General features: G+C 38.3%; 1 protein-coding gene across 1 annotated transcript in view; it reads left to right on the top strand.

Moving 5' to 3' along the window:
* The first annotated feature begins 537 nt into the window (after positions 1-537).
* Positions 538-19,443, top strand: part of LOC110035643 (ADP-ribosylation factor-like protein 8c) — a 39,879-nt gene continuing 20,973 nt past the window's right edge. Inside the window, exon 1 of the mRNA XM_020739909.1 lies at positions 538-702. Coding sequence (XP_020595568.1) covers positions 665-702 — 38 coding nt within the window. The 5' untranslated portion in view covers positions 538-664. The remainder of the gene's footprint in view (positions 703-19,443) is intronic.

Genomic DNA, 19,443 nt, shown 5'->3' with positions numbered 1-19,443 from the left:
CGAAAGCTTTTCGAGAGGGGAGCGCCGAAAGGATGAATCGCGATTCGCGAACAGTAGGGTTAGGGTTGCTGTGTTTTTAAATTTTAAGTTATGTACTTATATTAATAAATATATAATACTTTATATTAATTATAAAACTTATATTATTTAACTATATAATATTTATAATACTATTTACTAAATTATATATTATAATTTATAGAATTTAATTTTTTAAAATTTGATAAATTTTTAATATATATAATATAATTATTTTTAAATTTCTTAATATTATTTAAATTATTTATATTTCAAACAAAAACGAATCGAACACGAACGAACGGGTCATTGTTCGTGTTTGGTTCGTTTAACAATCCGAACAAAAAAAATTGTCGTGTTCGTCTCGTTTGCTTGTCGAACGAACTGAACACGATCTGCTTCACGAATCGAACACGAACTGTTCGCGAACAACGAGCTTTTTTAGCCCTAGATGTGAGGTGCCACACATATAATGATCCCACTGTAGCGCCACATGAAACCAGCATGGGAGTACTCTGGAGTCTCTCTCTCTCTCTGTCGCTACGTGGGTTAGCTTGCTCGCAGCGGTTTCTGATTTCTCTGTCATCGTCTTGGCTTGCGTTCAGCTCGGGTTTCCGATCTCTCTGTCATCGTCTTGGCACTAGAGATGGGTATTTGGGACTCGTTCCTAAATTGGCTTCGAAGGTAATCTCTTTAATTTTTCCTTCGCTTTCCGATGCACAACTGGTATCTGGTGCAAGCTATTGATCATGTTAGAATTGAGGGTTCGGGATTGCCGCAGGTGAAGGAGCTCTTGCTTATTGGTTTAGTTTCCTGTTGCTTGTTATCTTTGTATGATCGTATCGCTGTGAAGACCTTGGTGGTCTAGGTTTTGATTTCATATTTTTTAGCTTTATGCTTAACGAAGTTTATCTATTTGCTTTAACCCATATTGCGCTGTGGTTGTCAATTTCTTGATGGACTAGAGAATATATATTCTTTTTGATATGACTGTAATTGCTACTTCCGGTATTCGTTGAAATATTTTTGGCTTAATTAATGTTGGAGAGTAAGTTATGGATTGCGAGTTTAAGGGACTGTTTGGTTAGAAGCAGTATTTAATTCAAGTATGATTTATTAAATTTTGTAAATGCAGATTTATTAAATCATGGATATGTTAAATCATGAAAATGGTTGGTATAGCAAATGTTAAGTTTGATTAAATATTAATAAGCTTTTTGGCAATTTTTTTCAAGATTTAGGATTTAAATGAAGGATAGAAAGAAACACTTTGTGAAGTGGTGTCATTCATTTGAATTCTGCTTTTTCAGGTCTGCAGAAACAGGAATTTAGCCTAAAGTAGGGGGAAAATGAGATTTATGTGTCTCAAAAGAAGTTTATGTGTAATGATTTAACCCACTTAAATTTTGGCTTAAAATTGCAACCAAACAGCCTCCAAATGATTGATAAATTCAAATCACTTTATGGCTACTAACTAGTCCAATGTGCAATGACACGAGAGCTAAAGATTTTGAAGCATGTTGCAAACAAAAGCAGTTTCTGGCTGGGGATTTTTTTTATTTTTATTTTTGGTTTTTGGCAGACATGCAAACGGGCTGGACAAAGATGGAAAAGGATTGGAGAGGTAAATGAAAGAAAGAAAATTTCCAAAATATCTACATAGTATTAATATGAATACATTTTTAACCCAAGGGCCATGATGTGACTATTTTGTAGCACAGACACTTTAAGTTGAGATGGTTTTGTTGGAATGATGACATAGTTTTAATGTTTTGGGAAGTGCAACATTCTAGGGAGGTCTCATAAGTTCCAGAAGACCGCATGACATATTTCATCATCTAATTTTTGGAAAGTGTCGGCACTAAAAAGAGAAGGAATTAAGGTTGGGGGGTTGCCCGTAAGAAGCTGTCGGTCACCGGAATTGAAATTCCGTTCCCCGCTTCGGAAGAACATTTACTTTACATATATATGTATAATTTTAGAAAAATATGAAATCAAACTAACCTCTTATTTTTCATAGTTTAAATGAAAGAGCGCTCTATCTCAAATCCTGTATCTATCCCGAGGGATAAACACAAGACTTGAGGATGAGGCTCGATCAAATAAACTAAGAAATATATGACATCCGTTTGGTCTGTGAAACCGTTTTATTTGTCGACAAGTTTCCCTATTTAATACAAAGAATTAAATAGGGTTTATTTTAGGCTGAGTTCGGAAAAAACTTCCTATAAGGGCAAACCCCTATAGTTAATTACATCTTAAATGACCGAAATCACTTAAGAAATCTTTCGATAAAAATCAGGGAATACTATCTTCAAAGAAGTCAAAAGGATAAGACTTTTCAACGAAATCGGACGAAGAGACGTGAAAGGGGAAATGCTCGAATCTAGAACATTGTTGAAGAATCCAAATGAAGAGAAACTAGGGGAGACCACGGATCCTGAGGCGAACCTCAGTGGCTTCCCAGTCTATCCTATAGTTTGACTTCAGTTTCAAGAAGAAATTATTCAAGTGTTTCATCATGCCAATTTTATTTAATTAGGGCTTATATTCGTATGAAACGATCACACAAATAGTCTGGAAGATGTGAGGGTCGAACGACAACCTCAGAACCTAGAACGAGTTAGAGCTTAAATCGTACAGTAGAGCTATACGAATGACTAAAGAAAAGATGGAGGATTTATGTTGCGCTAGACAAACAACCTCGAAATCCTATGGATTGTTGTTTAATTTCTTGGAAAAGGAATGATTTTGCTGGGGAAGATATGTTCTGCTGTTGAAGATGGTCGTGCTGCACATCACGCTAGCTCCAAGCTTCTTGCCGTGACGAGTTTAAATTTTTTTTAGGGTGTCCAGTTACGATGTCATATCAAACGACCCTATGGTTGTAGTCCTCTAAACGACTTATATAAAAAGAAGGCATGCTTAAAGCTATATAATATAAAATGTACAATACAGGACAAATAGTAGGATGCATGTAGAACAGTGGCAGATAGAAACATGAATGATATAACATGCTGTACAGAAAGAACAGTAGCAGGTAGAAAACAAGAATAGTATAACATGCTGTACAAGAAAAACAGTAGCAAGTATAAACATGAATAGTATAACATGCTATACAAAAAGAACAGTAGCAGGTATAAACAAGAAATGAAGTGCTGTAAAATGTAAAGCAAACCTGTACGCCCGTGAGATTCGCTGTTCCTTAGTATAACAAATCTAAATGCATCGCAAAAAGCGAAGTCTAGAAGAAACGCCGTCCAAGAAATTCGAAGAAGAGTGTAACAATGACTCATGACAGAAAACTCGAGAAAATCAACGAGGAAAGACTCAAGTAAAAGAGAAGAAAAAAAGAATTCCCAAAAAAAAAATCTTGGAGAAATCCCGAAAGAAAGAAAAAGTAACACGAGTGCCCTGTCCCAAAGCTTTAATAAAACAAAAAGAAGTTCGGTGAAGGGGGACCGCAAGCACTCGTATGGGGCTAGGCTCAGATATATATTTATACTCAAGGGTCCGCGAATGATACTAGGTCACTCGAATGTATAGACCCCGCCACTCGTCTAGAAGTGTGTCTTGAACCTCACTTAGAGGGCTATTTCCCAACCTAAACAAGTATTCGTCAGGTGGAAAACCAGCTTTAAAGTATATTTTATATTTTTAACATGCATACAAATTTTAAACATGCAAAGAAGAGTTATCAATTTTTGTTTCGTAGAAAAGTATGTTTTTGCTTGAAAAGAGTTTATCAAAACTTATTTTTTTTGTTAGAAATTTTCGTTGTCCACGAGTCGATTACAATGTCGGACATGAGACTGCCAACAACCTGAGGAGGTTCGAGCCAACCCCCGCTAGACTTATGTCGGTGAAGGATAACATTATCCTATTTTTCATCAAATGCCTGGATCTTGATGTTATAGGATATGACATCTTTCTGCTCTATCTTCGGTGTGCTTTTATCATCAATACCGTACTCCCCAAAACGACTACTTGCGACCTTGCTTGATGGTTTCACGTATAGCAAAAGACTATACGTGGACACTTATGCATCGAACGAACCAAGAAGCAAGGAAAGAAAAGAACAAAAATGGGGTGAGAGAGAGGAGACACTGATCCATCTAAAACACCGAAAAGGAGAATTGATCAGTTCTCAAAACTCGTATCGAAAAGACCTGAAAAAGTAGGGTCCAAGTCTTTCCTAACAAACATAAATGGGCACTTTGCGCTGATTTTTTTTAAACCCCAAAGACGTAGGATTGATTAAGTCCACCAAATGCTTTTCTAAAAGAAGGTTTAAAATTTCCCAAACTTCAAAAGAAAGTGATCTCGGGGAAACCACCACTAATATTTTCAAACTCATGCCGAAATCAAAATTCTCCCACTTTCGAATTAATAGATAGCCTTATAAGATAGTCTCCCACTTTCGAATTAATAGATAGCCTTATACGTCGAATAAGCATGAAATCTTCCCACAAAACCAAATAAATGCTCACAGCTGGGGTCAATAGAATAGAAGAAACAACAGCTAAGGCTTTCGGTCACAACAACCCACAAGGGAGGTAATCACTAAGGTTCACGGCCCAAGGCAAACTCAAGACCAAAAGAAACTTACGGCTAAGGCAAACCCAAGGCACAGGAGCAGAGGAGGCTCACGTCTGAGGCAAACCCAAGGAACAACAAGTGATGCTCACGGCTAAGGCAAACCCAAATCAATTCCCTAGAAGTTTTGATATACATAGGAGAGTACAAAACATCACCAGTCTCTCAAAGTAACAAGTTTGATCCATCTACAATCATTCAAATGATTGAAACTCAACAAGAGGGGGTAAATTAAACTCAAGAAACTCCAATAGGTCTCACGGGTATTGGGACCCAAAGCCACCAAAACCCCCTCCAAACCACCTCTCGGGTAAGGGCCAAACAAAGCAAACCGAGCTCTCAACTAGAGCCAAAACCGAGCCACAGTTAAGGTTCAAATTCAGGTTACAACAAAAGGATAGAAAACATTTCTATGCCCTCAAGACATCAGAATATGCATCAAAATGCCCTCAAAACATCAAAATATAGAACTATCATATGTTTTAAACAAGAACAGCCATGAAGTTCCTCCAAATCAAAATAAATTCTTTCACCATATGTATATTTCAACTAAACACCCGCAAGATGTCAAAACCGAGCCCGACAGGGGCCAAAATTGCAAGATGTCAAAACCGAGCCCAGCAGGGGACAAAACCGAGCCCAACAAGGCTAAAACAGGACCCAAGCATTGATATAAATCCAGGCTTTAATAGAAATTAAAATTCCAGCCACCCTAAGGTGAAACCGAGTCATCCAAAGCCAAGGAATAACCTGCATGTCTAAATATTCCAAGCATGAAACAATTCCAACAAATATTTGAACAGGGGAGATGCCTAACGAGGAGCTAAACCAAGCCCTCAAAACAAGTTACAGAGCTTTCCAAATTAAATAAATTTTCTCATAGCATGCATTTTAAGTAAGGGAAAGGCGCAGGAGCTAAACCGAGCCCCCATATATGTATAAAAAAAGTAAAGTGAACTCTCTAGCATTCATGAAAGGTCAAATAAAATCTCCAATATCCCATGTTAAATGAAAATAGATGAAAAGCTTCATAATACATATCCTAACATGCTTGCAAGAGGAGCAAAAGTATTCCAAGGTCATGTTTTAACTCTCCTAATTGCTTCCAACATAAATATGATACGATAAACAGAAACATGCCTTAGCTTCACCATTTTAAGCAAGTAACCAAGTCTAGCTCCTAGAATATACCCATATTTTATCCTTTACTTGCTCTTAAGATGAATATCTCAAAATACATGAAAGTAAAGAAATACATGAAAGTAAAGTATACATGAAAGTAAAGTAAACTAGCATGCTGTATCATCCAACAGAGCCATGCTCAAAGGCTCGGCAGAGAAAAAACCGAAAGGAAGCAAGGCACCGAAGAAGAGGGGGGAGAAGAGATACCTCTTTAATGCCAATGTAAAGCACTGCAACACAAGAAATAGCTTCAAGGAGATGCTCCCACAGAAATCTCCTTCCTAAACTCTTCTCACAGCAAAGACCTCCACTTCTCCCTTAGAAAACTTTTTTTTTTCAACAACCACAAAACCTTAAAAGAAACTATGTTTATAGGCAGAGAAGAGAGGAGAAGAGGAAGAAGATCACCCAACCCACACTCGGTACTTGAATCGGGCCAAAGAAGAAAATGACGCTTTCTCTGCTCACAGAAGGCGAAGCAACCGAAATATCCAGGACAGGGGGCGCACCGGGTGGCAACGAGAGAAGCATCGGGAAGAAGAGAAAGTTGCTATTCGAGTGTATCAGGGAGGCAGCTTCCTTAGAGTCAAACTACAAAGAAAAGGAAAATCGCAGCTCGGCAGCGCGGGGAGGCTGGCGCGGCTTCGGGAAGGAGGGCCGCTGGCAGGAAATGTCAGGCAAGGACGAACGAGAGGCCAACTTTCTCTCGCGTAGAGGAGGAGGAGGAGCTCAGTAGGTTCGAGACCGAGAAAGGGAAAAGCCAGACACGCGAACGGGAGAGGGGAAAAAAAAACGGAGAAGCCAACCTCGAGTGCGTGAGTTTAGGGATTTAGGGCCGGGCTTTAAAAGGAAACGAATGACTCATTTTTTTTATATTAACATATATATATATATATATATATATATTAAATCATATGCAATTTATTTGCGGGCGGTGCCATAACAAAATTGGTGTCCTTCCTAGGCAAAATCATTCCGGACGCGCCGGTGCAGTCCGTTTTGTCATACGGAGTTGCTCGGACGACATCGTCGACAATCGGGTAAAAAACATGTCAAAATTCAAATTTCACAAAATTTCAACCCGCGATCGATCGCCTCAAAAATTTATTCGAGTCTTCGACAGGTAACGGTGCAAGCGATGTGAATTGTAGTGATCAGACGTGTCGAATCTCCGAATTGCGAAGTTTGTGCGCGCGAGAGTGCAAATTGTGCAAGAGGCAACCCTAAGGCTTAAAAGTCCTATAGAGACTCCCTTTTGGATTTCCTCATGTTGGTTTCACCCTTCTAAGTGCTAGAAGTCGATACCACACACGCGAAACTCCAAAAGGGTACAGAAGTAGGTTGAATTTCTAAAATGAGGAGGGTCCCATTTCTAAGGCTCTAAGATAATCAAAAGGAGATCCCTAAGGCTAGATCCTAAACCCTAAGAGAAAGACTAGACCTCACTAAAAATGAGGTCAACAGAAAGTTGAAATCTTTTATATAAGACTATGAAGTAGTTGAGATAGCGATAAATTTATTCTCACATATGCAGGATATTCTTGATTTTTGTTTGAAAAGATGATAATTTATATAGTGGTGGAGAATTTTATTATGGATTGGATTGGTGTGGTTTTTTTTGTCATTATTGAGAGTTTGAAACTATGATAGGAAGGCTTACATCTATTGTCATAGTAATGTGCATGAGAGAGTTACATGGAACTTCATTTTGTTGATATCGATTTTCAATGCATTTCATTAAATGGTATTGTCAAGGAAACCATCTAAGGATGAGAGGATTCGTTTATTTACAAGGTTGATGTTTATGATGATCACTGTTCTTAATTTGTTTCTTGTGAATTAAAGGTGCATATGGAGCTATAGTTGGACCATTGAAATACTATACCTTAATTAAATTACTTTTTATGATGATATGTTAAACTTGAATAGTTGCTTGCTTTTCTATAATTAATTTTATTTCTGTTGGATTAGTTTTGCATTTTTTTGCCTAAATTTAAAAATTTGAGCCTTTTGTTATTTTATTTGAAAGATTTTTTTCTGCTTTGCATTATTTCTATTTTTACCTAAAAATTACAAGACAGTGTTAGGATTATAATCAGACATGTCATGGTTTCTTGGTTTATCTTCTCAGCCATGCACACGACAAATCAAATTTAATGGCTTGTTGATCGGGAGATTTGTTTTTTTCTTTATGATTGTTAATTTTGCTCTCTTGTGATAAAATCTATAATTTTTTAAATATCATGATTGATCAACGTTTAGTATTGATCATTGGTGCTTCATTTACTTCATTCTTCTGGATATAATAATTAGAAATTATCAAATCAAAGTGTTAAGGGATTTTTATTTATTTATTTTTTCAATGAGCATAAATGCATAATAAGTAAATAATAGGGTGTCTTATATAGAATGATCTAGAAAGTAAAGTGCATTTAGTTTTGAAGAAATTGGATAAAGGAAAAGCTTTAGATCAAGATGCAATACTTATTGAGATTTGGAAAAATTTGAATAATATGAGAGCTAATTGTATGATAAATATTTTCAATAAATTTTTTGAGATTAGTGGTTGCAAACTGATAGGATAAGATATGTTTTGGTACTAATATTTAAGATTAAAAGGGAGGCTCAAAATTATGATAATTACATGGGATTTAAACTTGCAAGTCATATAATGAAATTATGTGAGGGAGCAACAAAACATATAATTTGAAAAGAACTTATTAATATTGGATAATCAATTTTTTTCTTTTCCAAGAAGATCCATTATGGATATGGTTATATTCTAAGACTGTTAGTGAGAAGTATAGTAACAAAGGAAGGATCTTGGTTCAATTTTTTTAATCTCAGGAAGGCATATAATCAAATATCGTAAGGGTTCATGTGGTGCACACTAAGGAAGAAAGACATATGTTAAAAATAAATTTTAGCCATTAGAGGCTATATATGATGGAGCACTAAGTATTGTTTGATGTAACTACAAAGTGACAGAAGTTCCCAATCACAATAAAATTGTATCAAGGCTCAAATGTTATTGTATTGATTATGGAGATTTTCACCCTTTTCTGCTGAAGAAAATCTAGCCATCCATTGTAAGGAAGTTTCACAAAAAATTTGTTTCGAAACTTAGAACCCATCTATTATTTTTCGTAGTCATCTTCATCAACCCTTGTGGGCTTTGAAAATTTAATGCCCTAGAACCGAAAATAATTGATTGTGTTTTCGTTCGTTTTTTCTCTTTTATTTTTAAAGGATTCGCCAGTCCGTCGATTGTTGTATACTTTCCTTTTCCGAATAAATCTCTCTTCCGAGTCATATGAATGACCGGGAGAAGGGAGAAACCGGAAAGTAAGGACATACGACAAAGCGACAAATAATAGGAAAAAAAAACGTCGAGAGCCTACGTGTGGTAAACCTCGTAAGGATAGGTTAAGAATGTTCGCCCAAACAAGATCAGGCGAAAACATCTTAAACCGACATCCGCGAAAGAATACCTATGTAAATTACCCAAAACCAGAGAGTCAGGTGTAGGTGCATGTTTTGGAGTCAAGAGCACTCCCAAGGGCACGTATTCCACTTGGTTAATTACATCTTGTGGGGTATCCAAGAATATTCTCGATAAAAGGAGTTTCGCTTGGATTATTATGAACCTGGGACAATAGGTACTCAAAGGAAGATTATTCCGTATGGAAAAAGCCCGATGCTTCAAAACTCACACTTAGCCATCGGGCAGAGAGTGAGTCTCTCACATCCCAAATGAGTTGCGGCTCATTGCACACGTAGCCTATGAAATAACCATAATCATCTTTATGGGGATATCCCAACACGTTAAAACACATCCGAGTCATAAGGGCAGAGGATAAATCGCCGTATCCCAAATGGACGACAACACATCGACATCAGACCGTCAAAATGATATCGATAAAGTCAAAAGAGCGACAGGGTTCGAAGGGGCTCAACAAAAAGAAAGTAGAGTGATCCTAAAAAAGTAGAGGTAGGTACCACAAGCCTGTCATCCACAGTTACTAGGACCCTAAGTTTACCCGGTCGTGAAGGTAGTTGACCCAACAAGTCCTGAGATCCCCGGTTAGCAATCCATGAATTACGTCGCCCGCGGGGAATCTCGGTAGCCTTAAGGTCAAAATAACGAAAATTCATCCTATGATTATCGGCTATAGCTTCAAGAGGTGGGACTTATACTTGCCAAAGTGTCAAAGATTCCTCAAGAAAGAAGAGAAGGACGGTTCAGCTACAAAGTTGGAAACGCTCTAAGCAAAAGAACTTACACCTCGTCTGGGTTGGGGAACCTTCTAACATCTTAGACGCACTAGACAATCATATATAAAGATATGCTGGACCAGTCAGATTGGAGAAGCATGGGGACTCCGCCTCGGGACATGCAAATATGAATGTAGTTATCTAGAGCGGTCCTTAAGTGTTGTGGAGACCCTATTAGTATTTGCAGAAAAGTAGAATTGTAATTTTTAAAATCCTGAATATTTTAATCTTAAATTTCCATTATCTTGAATGTTTTATTAGGATTTTGTAGTAAAATTAGGAATTTAAGTCATAATGAGCCTATGTTGCATCGTGATTCCCAGACAAACCACATAAATAAACACTGAAAATATATAGACATGCATTGATGCAAAATGACAAAAAAGTCAAGCTAAATCAAAATAATAAGAAAGGTCAAAAGAAAAAGGCGGTCAAACTTCGCATATACATGCCCGGTCAGAATTTTATACATCAATGTAAAAATGCAGAATTAAGATACGGGGCACTGGTCACCCTCTACGTGATTCCCGCGCCAAACGTCTCGGAACCCGTGCCCATATCTTATTTCTGCTAGAAGACTCTCCCAGACTCTAAAGTACATTAGAAAAAGAAAAAACTCAATCCTGAATGAAAACAAATGTTAGCGGGAAAACTCACATGCATATTAAATATAACGAGCAATGCCTTATAAGAGCGAGAGCTAAATAACACTTGCAAGCAAATTGTTAGAAATCATTACTTGATCCCCCCATAGCGGTACGTGTGTGTGTGCAAATAAATAAACATGACACACTATACATATGAGACATGCAATCACACAAAAAACATAATGCAAAAGAAAGATGTCTGGCTAGGTCAACCAATCCATCAAAGAACAATAACTAAGCATCAAAAAGTCTACCTAGCATCCTAAATCTTAGCCTAGCACAACCTCTAATGAAAAATATCCTAATATAGTGTCTAAGTGTAGGGTAAGTATGAGTATAATATGACTTCAATGGTGTTGCCATGCTGATCCCATTCTAAAGATCTGAAGGATCTAAAGGGCGTCACGAAGAGGGGTGACACAAGTTAAATCCATTGGATCCTTAGCAAAGTCATATTCGTGTCAATCCCGATGACTTAACTTGCATTGCTCACCGGATCGATCCAACAAACAATGCTTGTTAAGACATCACGATCGACACGGGGTCACTCTCCTAATGAGTCTGACTCTCTACCAATGCAAACATGCAAATGCAATTGCTGACAGTCACGTGACAAAAATGATGAGTGAACCGTGGAGCACCAACTTAGGAAAAGATGTGCATACTGCGGAGGCAGAGGACCGAACAAATGGGTGTGTCGTAGTGGCAGTGACCTGGAGACACTCGGTTCTACAAAGGGTGTTTGGCCACGCACAAGAAGTCCTAGCCTAAAGGCTCGCTTTAGGAAGCAATCTATCACGCAAATATGTCGTCGCGTTGGCGTCACGCTGACGCACGCACCCCGTGTAGGCGATCGAACCTACACGCTTAGACACCACTAATCCTAAAGTTGGCTAGGAGTTGGAAAATTTCAGTATCGTGACGGTTGCAGACGCGTTGCTCCAAGCTTCCTGCGTCCAGTCCAAGCACCGACATACCTCGCAACGAGACACATAAACGAGCAGTAGGTATGCAATGTACGCAAATAAATAATTTTGGAATATAAAAATATAACCAAAACATACATTCAAAAGGGGGCGCTCGACGCCGGCAAAGGAGGGGAACCCACGAGGATGTCGGCAGGAAGAAGCGCCGGTGGAGGCTTTTCCCGCGAGGCGTAAGACATCCAAGCCTCTTCAAGAAGCAGTATAGTCGCTGCCCATAGGCGGTAAATCACTCCAGCGAGATATTTCGACCGTCGGGGAGTGTGGGACGACAAGGTGGAGTAGCTTGTCGGCGACATGCAGGAAAAATGCGAGGCGAGAGTTTTAAGCTCCACCTTAGTTTCTGCGTTCGAAGGAAGTTAAGACTGGCTATAGGATGTTGACAGAAGTTCCACACGTCGGAGAAGGCTCGACCGGCGGGAGGGAGGCCAGGAAGAGGGAGAAAAGTTGACGGTTGGAGCAAGGACGCCTGCGACTAATGGTCTCGACGAGGACGGACTTCGCCGACAAGGAGGTGAGCTTTGGCTAAGGTTGCACGACAAGAGGGAGCTGCCCCAGATGGCTTTTTCGCGAAACATGCGAAGGGAGAGAGCAACTCGAGTTCGGCCAGCGGCAACGGGCTTAGCCGACGACGGAGAAGATCCGATGGTGGGCTTCGCCGGCTAGGTGCTTCGCAAATTGCCGGGCGAAGGGAGGTCTCGAGCCGACGCATAAGATAGGAGAGAGAGAGCAGGCGTCGGAGAGAGAATGGTGCATGCATGGGTTCAAAAAAGGATAATCTATTTTTTATTTATATTAATAATAATTTTATTATTATTATTATTTAATGTTCCCCGCGCATTTTTCGCTCGGACGTGCCAACATGCATCCGTTTCGTCATTCGGGGTCGTTCAGACCACTTTTTTAGCAATCAGGTCCAAAATGATAATTCAAGCATTTTAACATTGTTCGCGAAGCTGTAGCGAAATAGACGTCTTCGCCAAGTAAAATTGATGTTCCAGACGCACTTACATGGTTTGTTTCGTCGTCTGGGGTAGACGCGCCAATTTGGGCCAACTTCGTGCGCGACTTGGCGAGTAACACATGTTAGCCCGACTGAAGTCATCCGAGGTGCGAAATGCCGACCGACCTTTGCCTAAGTCAAAGCCAAAGCCTAGCAGAATGGACCTGACTAATAAGTGCCCCTCAATATGCGCTAAAAGATCCCGGGTGGGTGTCTGGCCGTAGACTATCCCGAGTCGTGCAGGTGAACACCCTACATTCGTGACATCAAAAATTGATGCCAATAGATTGAGGGAGTTTACTTGATGTTCCAGGTAATTGAAGATAAGACACTACCCAACGATTTCGCCCTTAGTTAATGAGAACTTTTTGATCTGAGATTTGACGTTTTCCCATAAATGCTAGCCCTTATGGTTAATTACATCTCTTGATAACGAGAGAGCACTTTTAATAAATTCTAGCCATTAAAGCGTTGATTACTCAGCGTATAGTAACATCAATTAAAATTGTGTTTTGAAATTTGATTAGATTTTAGATTGTTGAAATTTATCATTATGCGCTTAAAAGTATATTGTGAAGGAAATGATGATGAACTCGATCAAGATCCTATAATTTCATCATCCCGATTAACGTAGAACCTTGTCTACTTAGAGGAGGCAGTCAATCCAACATATTCAAAAGATTCTTGTTAGCAACCATGAGTTGATTTATTTAAGGGGATTTTATAGGCTAAGGGGGTTGCTTGTCTGATGAGATTTATGATTCATATCTTGTCAAATATAACTTATGAATCTTATCTTAAAGCACAATCAGCCATTGAGCAACATACGAGCTATAGACATGACCGTAATTCAATGGTGTCATTTTGAGACGAATCATTCAGTAAGAGGGCTAAAGTTATAACTGCTTTCTGGTGGAGCCACTTGACCAGACCATGCGAACAAAAAACACCGGCCACATACTTATTGACACATTTGATGTAAGAGTGAATGCAGTAGTATATCTAACATGACATTGACTTTATATGGCCTCAAGTCAATCATGGATTTGTTGCCCTCGACAAATTGGTGCTATATATATATTTGTTTTTGTGATTTCAATTTTAATATTTTATAATTTTTATAAATTTTTAGGATTTTATCTATTTTTTTTATAATTTATGGAATTTTAATAAACTCATGCCCTTCGGTTTAAATTTTTTATCAACGCGACTATCATATGAAATTTGTAGAGTTTTGAACCTTTTTGGCTCTATCTCGTTTACAGAGGATTGGGTGCAAAAAATTATATGAATTTAATTTCAAATAGGCTTTAGACTTTAAAGTTTAATTTTGAAAGTTAGCCCATTCAATTGAAATCTTCTATCAACTTGGCCATCATTGAGGAATTTAAATATGATTTGAACCTTATCGATTGTTTTCTGCTTACATAGGATTGAGTTCGAAGCATTGAATTCATTTGTTATGTTCTAGACCCTGTTGACTCTACCCTGTTTATAGATGGTTAGGTCTATGAATTAATCTCATTATTGTTTTTTTTTTTTGAGAAATTTATTAATATTGAGAATATTGGCTTGAGTTAATTACTTTAATGAAGAGTTTGATAATCTTATGTGGATATATAGATAAAATACCGCCAAGTTTTTTTATATAAAATCAATATTCAATTGTTAGGCAATTTATCAACTTGAATCCGTATATAAACAGGGATCAAACTAATTAAGTATCAGTTAATCTTGTCAACTCTATTTCTTTTTATGAGGATTGAATTAGGCTTGTGGGATTTACTATCCTGTCCTATAGGCAAAGCGTCCTATTTTAGGGTCCGTTTGGGGCAGCTTATTGGCTGCGGTGGCGGTATGAAAACGCCCCATGACTGTTTGAAAAATGCATTCGGCCCTGCGTAATCCCATCGCTGAGACACGCTTCTACATTTTTGTTAGTAGGTGGAGAAGCGGAGAGTGGGTCGCGTCCAGCGTCTTCTTCGCGCATTTGGGAGAAAAATTCCTCTCGTGCCCTCTGTACTCCCCCTCGCCCTAGCCTTCCCCGATATCGTTCATCCTCGCGGAGGTCGAAAGCTTCGCGCGTTCTGCTCACGCCCTAGCCTTCCCCAATCTCTGCTCACGCCTGTCAGATCCCTCGGCTCGCTGAGCCCATCCTCCCCTCTCCTTCGCTCTCCTTCGCTGAGATTGCGACAAAAAATCGATAGTTTTCCATTTGAGGAAGCTATTAATGACTTCATATCCGATGTCATCCTCTGGTTCCTTGATGCGGAAGGAAGATGATAGTCATGGCAGCACAGGGATTCAATCCGTCCCCTGGTATCATGCTACCCTTTTCTAGGAGTTAGAGATTTTGTTTAATTATTTTTGTTAATGCTTTATTTACATATTTGATTCTTATGTTTTCTAACAATGGTAGTTGGGAGTCTCTTGTGAAGAGAATGATGCTATGTTATTCTTTGAGATCCCTGGAATGCCTTCTCTTATATATGTCCAATTCAATAAATGTCTTAAATCCTTAGAATTTCTGATATGTGATTTTTTGAAAAATGCGTTCGGCCCTGGGTAATCCCGCCGTTGAGACGCGCTTCTACATTTTTGTTAGTAGGTGGAGAAGCGGAGAGGGGGTCGCGTCTAGCGTCTTCTTCGCGCATTTGGGAGAAAAATTCCACTCGTGCCCTCTGTGCTCCCCCTCGCCCTAGCCTTCCACGATATCGTTCATCCTCGCGGAGGTCGAAAGCTTCGCGCGTTCTGCTCACGCCCTAGCCTTCCCCAATCTCTGCTCACGCCTGTCAGATCCCTCGGCTCGCTGAGCCCATCCTCCCCTCTCCTTCGCTCTCCTTCGCTGAGATTGCGACAAAAAATCGATAGTTTTCCATTTGAGGAAGCTATTAATGACTTCCTATCCGATGTCATCCTCTGGTTCCTTGATGCGGAAGGAAGATGATAGTCATGGCAGCACTGGGATTCAATCTGTCCCCTGGTATCATGCTACCCTTTTCTAGGAGTTAGAGATTTTGTTTAATTATTTTTGTTAATGCTTTATTTACATATTTGATTCTTATGTTTTCTAACAATGGTAGTTGGGAGTCTCTTGTGAAGAGAATGATGCTATGTTATTCTTTGAGATCCCTGGAATGCCTTCTCTTATATATGTCCAATTCAATAAATGTCTTAAATCCTTAGAATTTCTGATATGTGTGCTTTAAGGCAGTTAGTATATAGAGTAGTTAAAATTTTTATTTTAGTTTCGTTGCAAACATTTTCACCAAATAGGGGCATGAAAGTCATTTATCCAGCAACAACTATCAATAAGCTATTCTGCATAAGTTTCCCCAAACAACAAGTCAGCTTATTTTGATAATTTGCAGATTATAAGATTATCAGAATAATCTGCTTATCAGTAGATTATAAATAATCAACAACTGCCCCAAACAGACCCTTAGAGCGTGCATAATTTGATATTTTATACCTTATTTCGAAAAAAGATATCCTATAGAAATTCAAATTACTAGCACATTTATTAGAATAACTACACACTTTTCAAAGTTCAATAATTAGAGAATTTCATTTCTTTTTTCTTACTTGCGTGGCATTTTCAGATGATCGAGTTTTGATATTTATGGTGATTGTTGGAGCTCATGTAAATATGTTTGCAATTCTGCTTTCTTTTCGGTGCAATTGTGTGATGCACTTATATGATATAATTGAACTAATTTCAAAATTATTGGCACATTTTTCAATGTCTACACAAATTTTAAGGCCGTGAAGCTGAAGAGAAAATAGCTTGGAATTTGTGGTGGTTCTGAAGTCATCCATAACATCAAGTGTTTGCGGAGTGATGTACCATCAAGTTGCACACAATATTTTTTTAAGCTTTAAATTTCACACTGTTCGCACGTATAGAGGGATTGTAGATCCAATGATGAATTTTGTGATTTTGTGCTCTAATTGTAGATTCAAAATATAACATTTAGCTCATAATTTGTTGAATTATGAATTTTAATGAGATTTCATTTAAGTTCGTTGGCAAGTAATTAAGCTTTCTGTAAGCTCATTTTAAGTTTCATTAGCCCTTCAGTTTTATGTCTTTCCAGCCTGATAGAATAGTTTGAATATTCATTCGAGAACTTTGCTCTTGCTCATGCTGGTGGGTGAACTATGCAGATCATTGCAGTGTCGGCACTAAAGAGTCGTGGGGTGTTGCCCATAAGAAGCTGTCGGTCACCAAAATTGAAATCCCGTTCCCCGTTTCGAAAAGACGTTTAATTTACATATATATATATATATATATATTATATATATATATATATATATAATTTTAGAAAAATATGAAATCAAACCGACTTCATATTTTTTTCACAGTTTAAATGAAAGAGCGCTCTACCTCAAATCCTGTATCTATCCCGAGGGATAAACACAAGACTTGAGGATGAGACTCGATAAAATAAACTAGGAAATATATGACATCTGTTTGGTCTGCGAAACCGTTTTGTTTGCCGACAAGTTCCCCTATTTAATACAAAGAATTAAATAGGGTTTATTTTAGGCTAGGTTCAGAAAAGCTTCCTATAAGGGCAAGCCCTTATAGTTAATTACATCTTAAATGATCGAAGCCACTTAAGAAAACTCTCGATAAAAATTAGGAAATACTATCTTCAAAGGAGTAAAAAAGATAGGACTTTTCAACGAAATCGGACGAAAAGGTGTGAAAGTGGAAATGCTTGACCCTGGAACGATGTTGAGGAATCCAAATGAAGAGAAACTAGGGGAGGCCACAGATCCAGAGGTGAACCTCAATGACTTCCCAGTCTATCCTATGATTTGGCTTCAATGTCGAGGATAAATCATTCAAGTGTTTCATCTTGCCAATTTTATTTAATTAAGACTTATATTTACGTGACATAGTCACACAAATCGCCTGAAAGATATGAGGGTTTACGTCGTATCGGACGACAACCTCGGAACCTAGAACAAGTTAGGGCATAAATTGCACAGTCTGACTGTGCAAAGACCTAACAGATAAAGTGAGGATTTATGTTGCGCTAGGCAAACAACCTCGAAATCCTATGACTTGTTGTTTAATTTCTAGGAAATAAATGATTTTGTTGGGAAAGACAGATTTTGCTGTTGAAGATGGCCGTGCTGCCCACCGCGCTAGCTCCAAGCTCACCGACGTGACGAGTTTAAGTTTTCTAGGGTGTCTAGTTATAGTGTCAAATCAAATGGCCCTATGGTTGTAGTCCTCTAAACATCCTATATAAAAAGGAAACGTGCTTAAAGCTATATAATATAAAGTGTGCAGTACAAGGCAAACAGTAGGATGCATATGAAACAATAGCAAGTAGCAATATGAATAGTATAACATACTATACAGTACGGTGGCAGGTACAATATAACATGCTGTACAGTACAGCAGCAGGTAGAAACAGAAATGACATAATCATGCTGTACAGAAGAGCAATAGCAGGTAGAATACAGGAATAATATGACATGCTTATACAGTACAGTAGCAGGTAGAAACAAAAAAATAAAGTACTGAAAAATGTAAAACAAACCTGTACGCCCGTAAGATCCGATGTTCCTTAAGTATAGCAAACCTAAATGCATCTCAAAAGCAAAGTCCGGAGGAAAACGTCATCCAAGAAATCCGAGGAAAAAAAACGGAAAACTCGAGAAAATCAAAGAGAAGAGACTCAAGTAAAAGAAAATCCTAGAGAAATCTCGAAAGAAAGGAAGAGTAACACGAGTGTCTAGAAAGGTGTCCTGAACCTCACTTAGGGGGCTATCTCCCAGCCTAAACAGGTATTCGTCAGGTGGACAATGTATTTTAAACACATATTTTAAAATTCATATTTTTGACATACACATAAATCTTAAAAAAGATTATCAAATTTTGTTTTATGAAGAAGAATGTATTTTATATTTTGAAATAGATTTTTGGCAATTTTTATTGTCCACAAGACGATTACACTGTCAGGCATAGGATCGCCGACCCACTGAGGAGGTTCGAGCCAACTCTCGCTAGACTTATGTCGGTAAAGGATATCATATCCTATTATTCATCAAATGTCTGGATCTTGATGTTATAGGATATGACATCTTTCTGCTCTATCTTCGGTGTGCCTTTATCATCAACACCGTACGCCCCAAAACGACTACTTGCGACCTTGCTTGATGGTTTCACGTATAGCAAAAGACTATACGTGGATACTTATGAGTCTGACATAAACATCGAAAAACCGAACCAAGAAGCAAGGAAAGAAAAGAACAAAAATGGTGTGAGAGAGAGGAGACACCGATCCATCTAAAACACCGGATCAGTTCTCAAAACTCTTATCGAAAAGACATGGAAAAGTATGGCCAAAGGTCTTTTCTAAAAAACATAAAGGGGCACCTTGCGCTAATTTTCTCAGACCCCAAAGACGTAGGATTAATCAAATCAACCAAATGCTCTCCCAAATAAAGCTTGCAAATCTTCCCAAAATCCCAAAGTTGATATCAAAATCTTCCAACTTCCGAATTAATCCATAACCTCACATATCAAATAAGCATAAAAATCTTCCCACAAAATCAAATAAATGCTCACGACCAGGGATCACTACAAAGAGATGAACAGCAGGTAGGACTCACGGCTGAGACAACCCGAGACACAGAAGAAGAGGAAGCTCGCGGCTGGAGGAAACCCAAATCACTTCTCTACAAGTTTTGATATACATAGGAGAGTACAAAACATCAC

Source organism: Phalaenopsis equestris, unplaced genomic scaffold (assembly GCF_001263595.1).
Source record: "Phalaenopsis equestris unplaced genomic scaffold, ASM126359v1 Scaffold198732, whole genome shotgun sequence".
In the NCBI taxonomy this organism is placed as follows: Eukaryota; Viridiplantae; Streptophyta; class Magnoliopsida; order Asparagales; family Orchidaceae; genus Phalaenopsis; species Phalaenopsis equestris.
The sequence above is the reverse complement of the archived record's forward strand: the minus strand, read 5'-3'. Positions and strand labels throughout refer to the sequence as shown.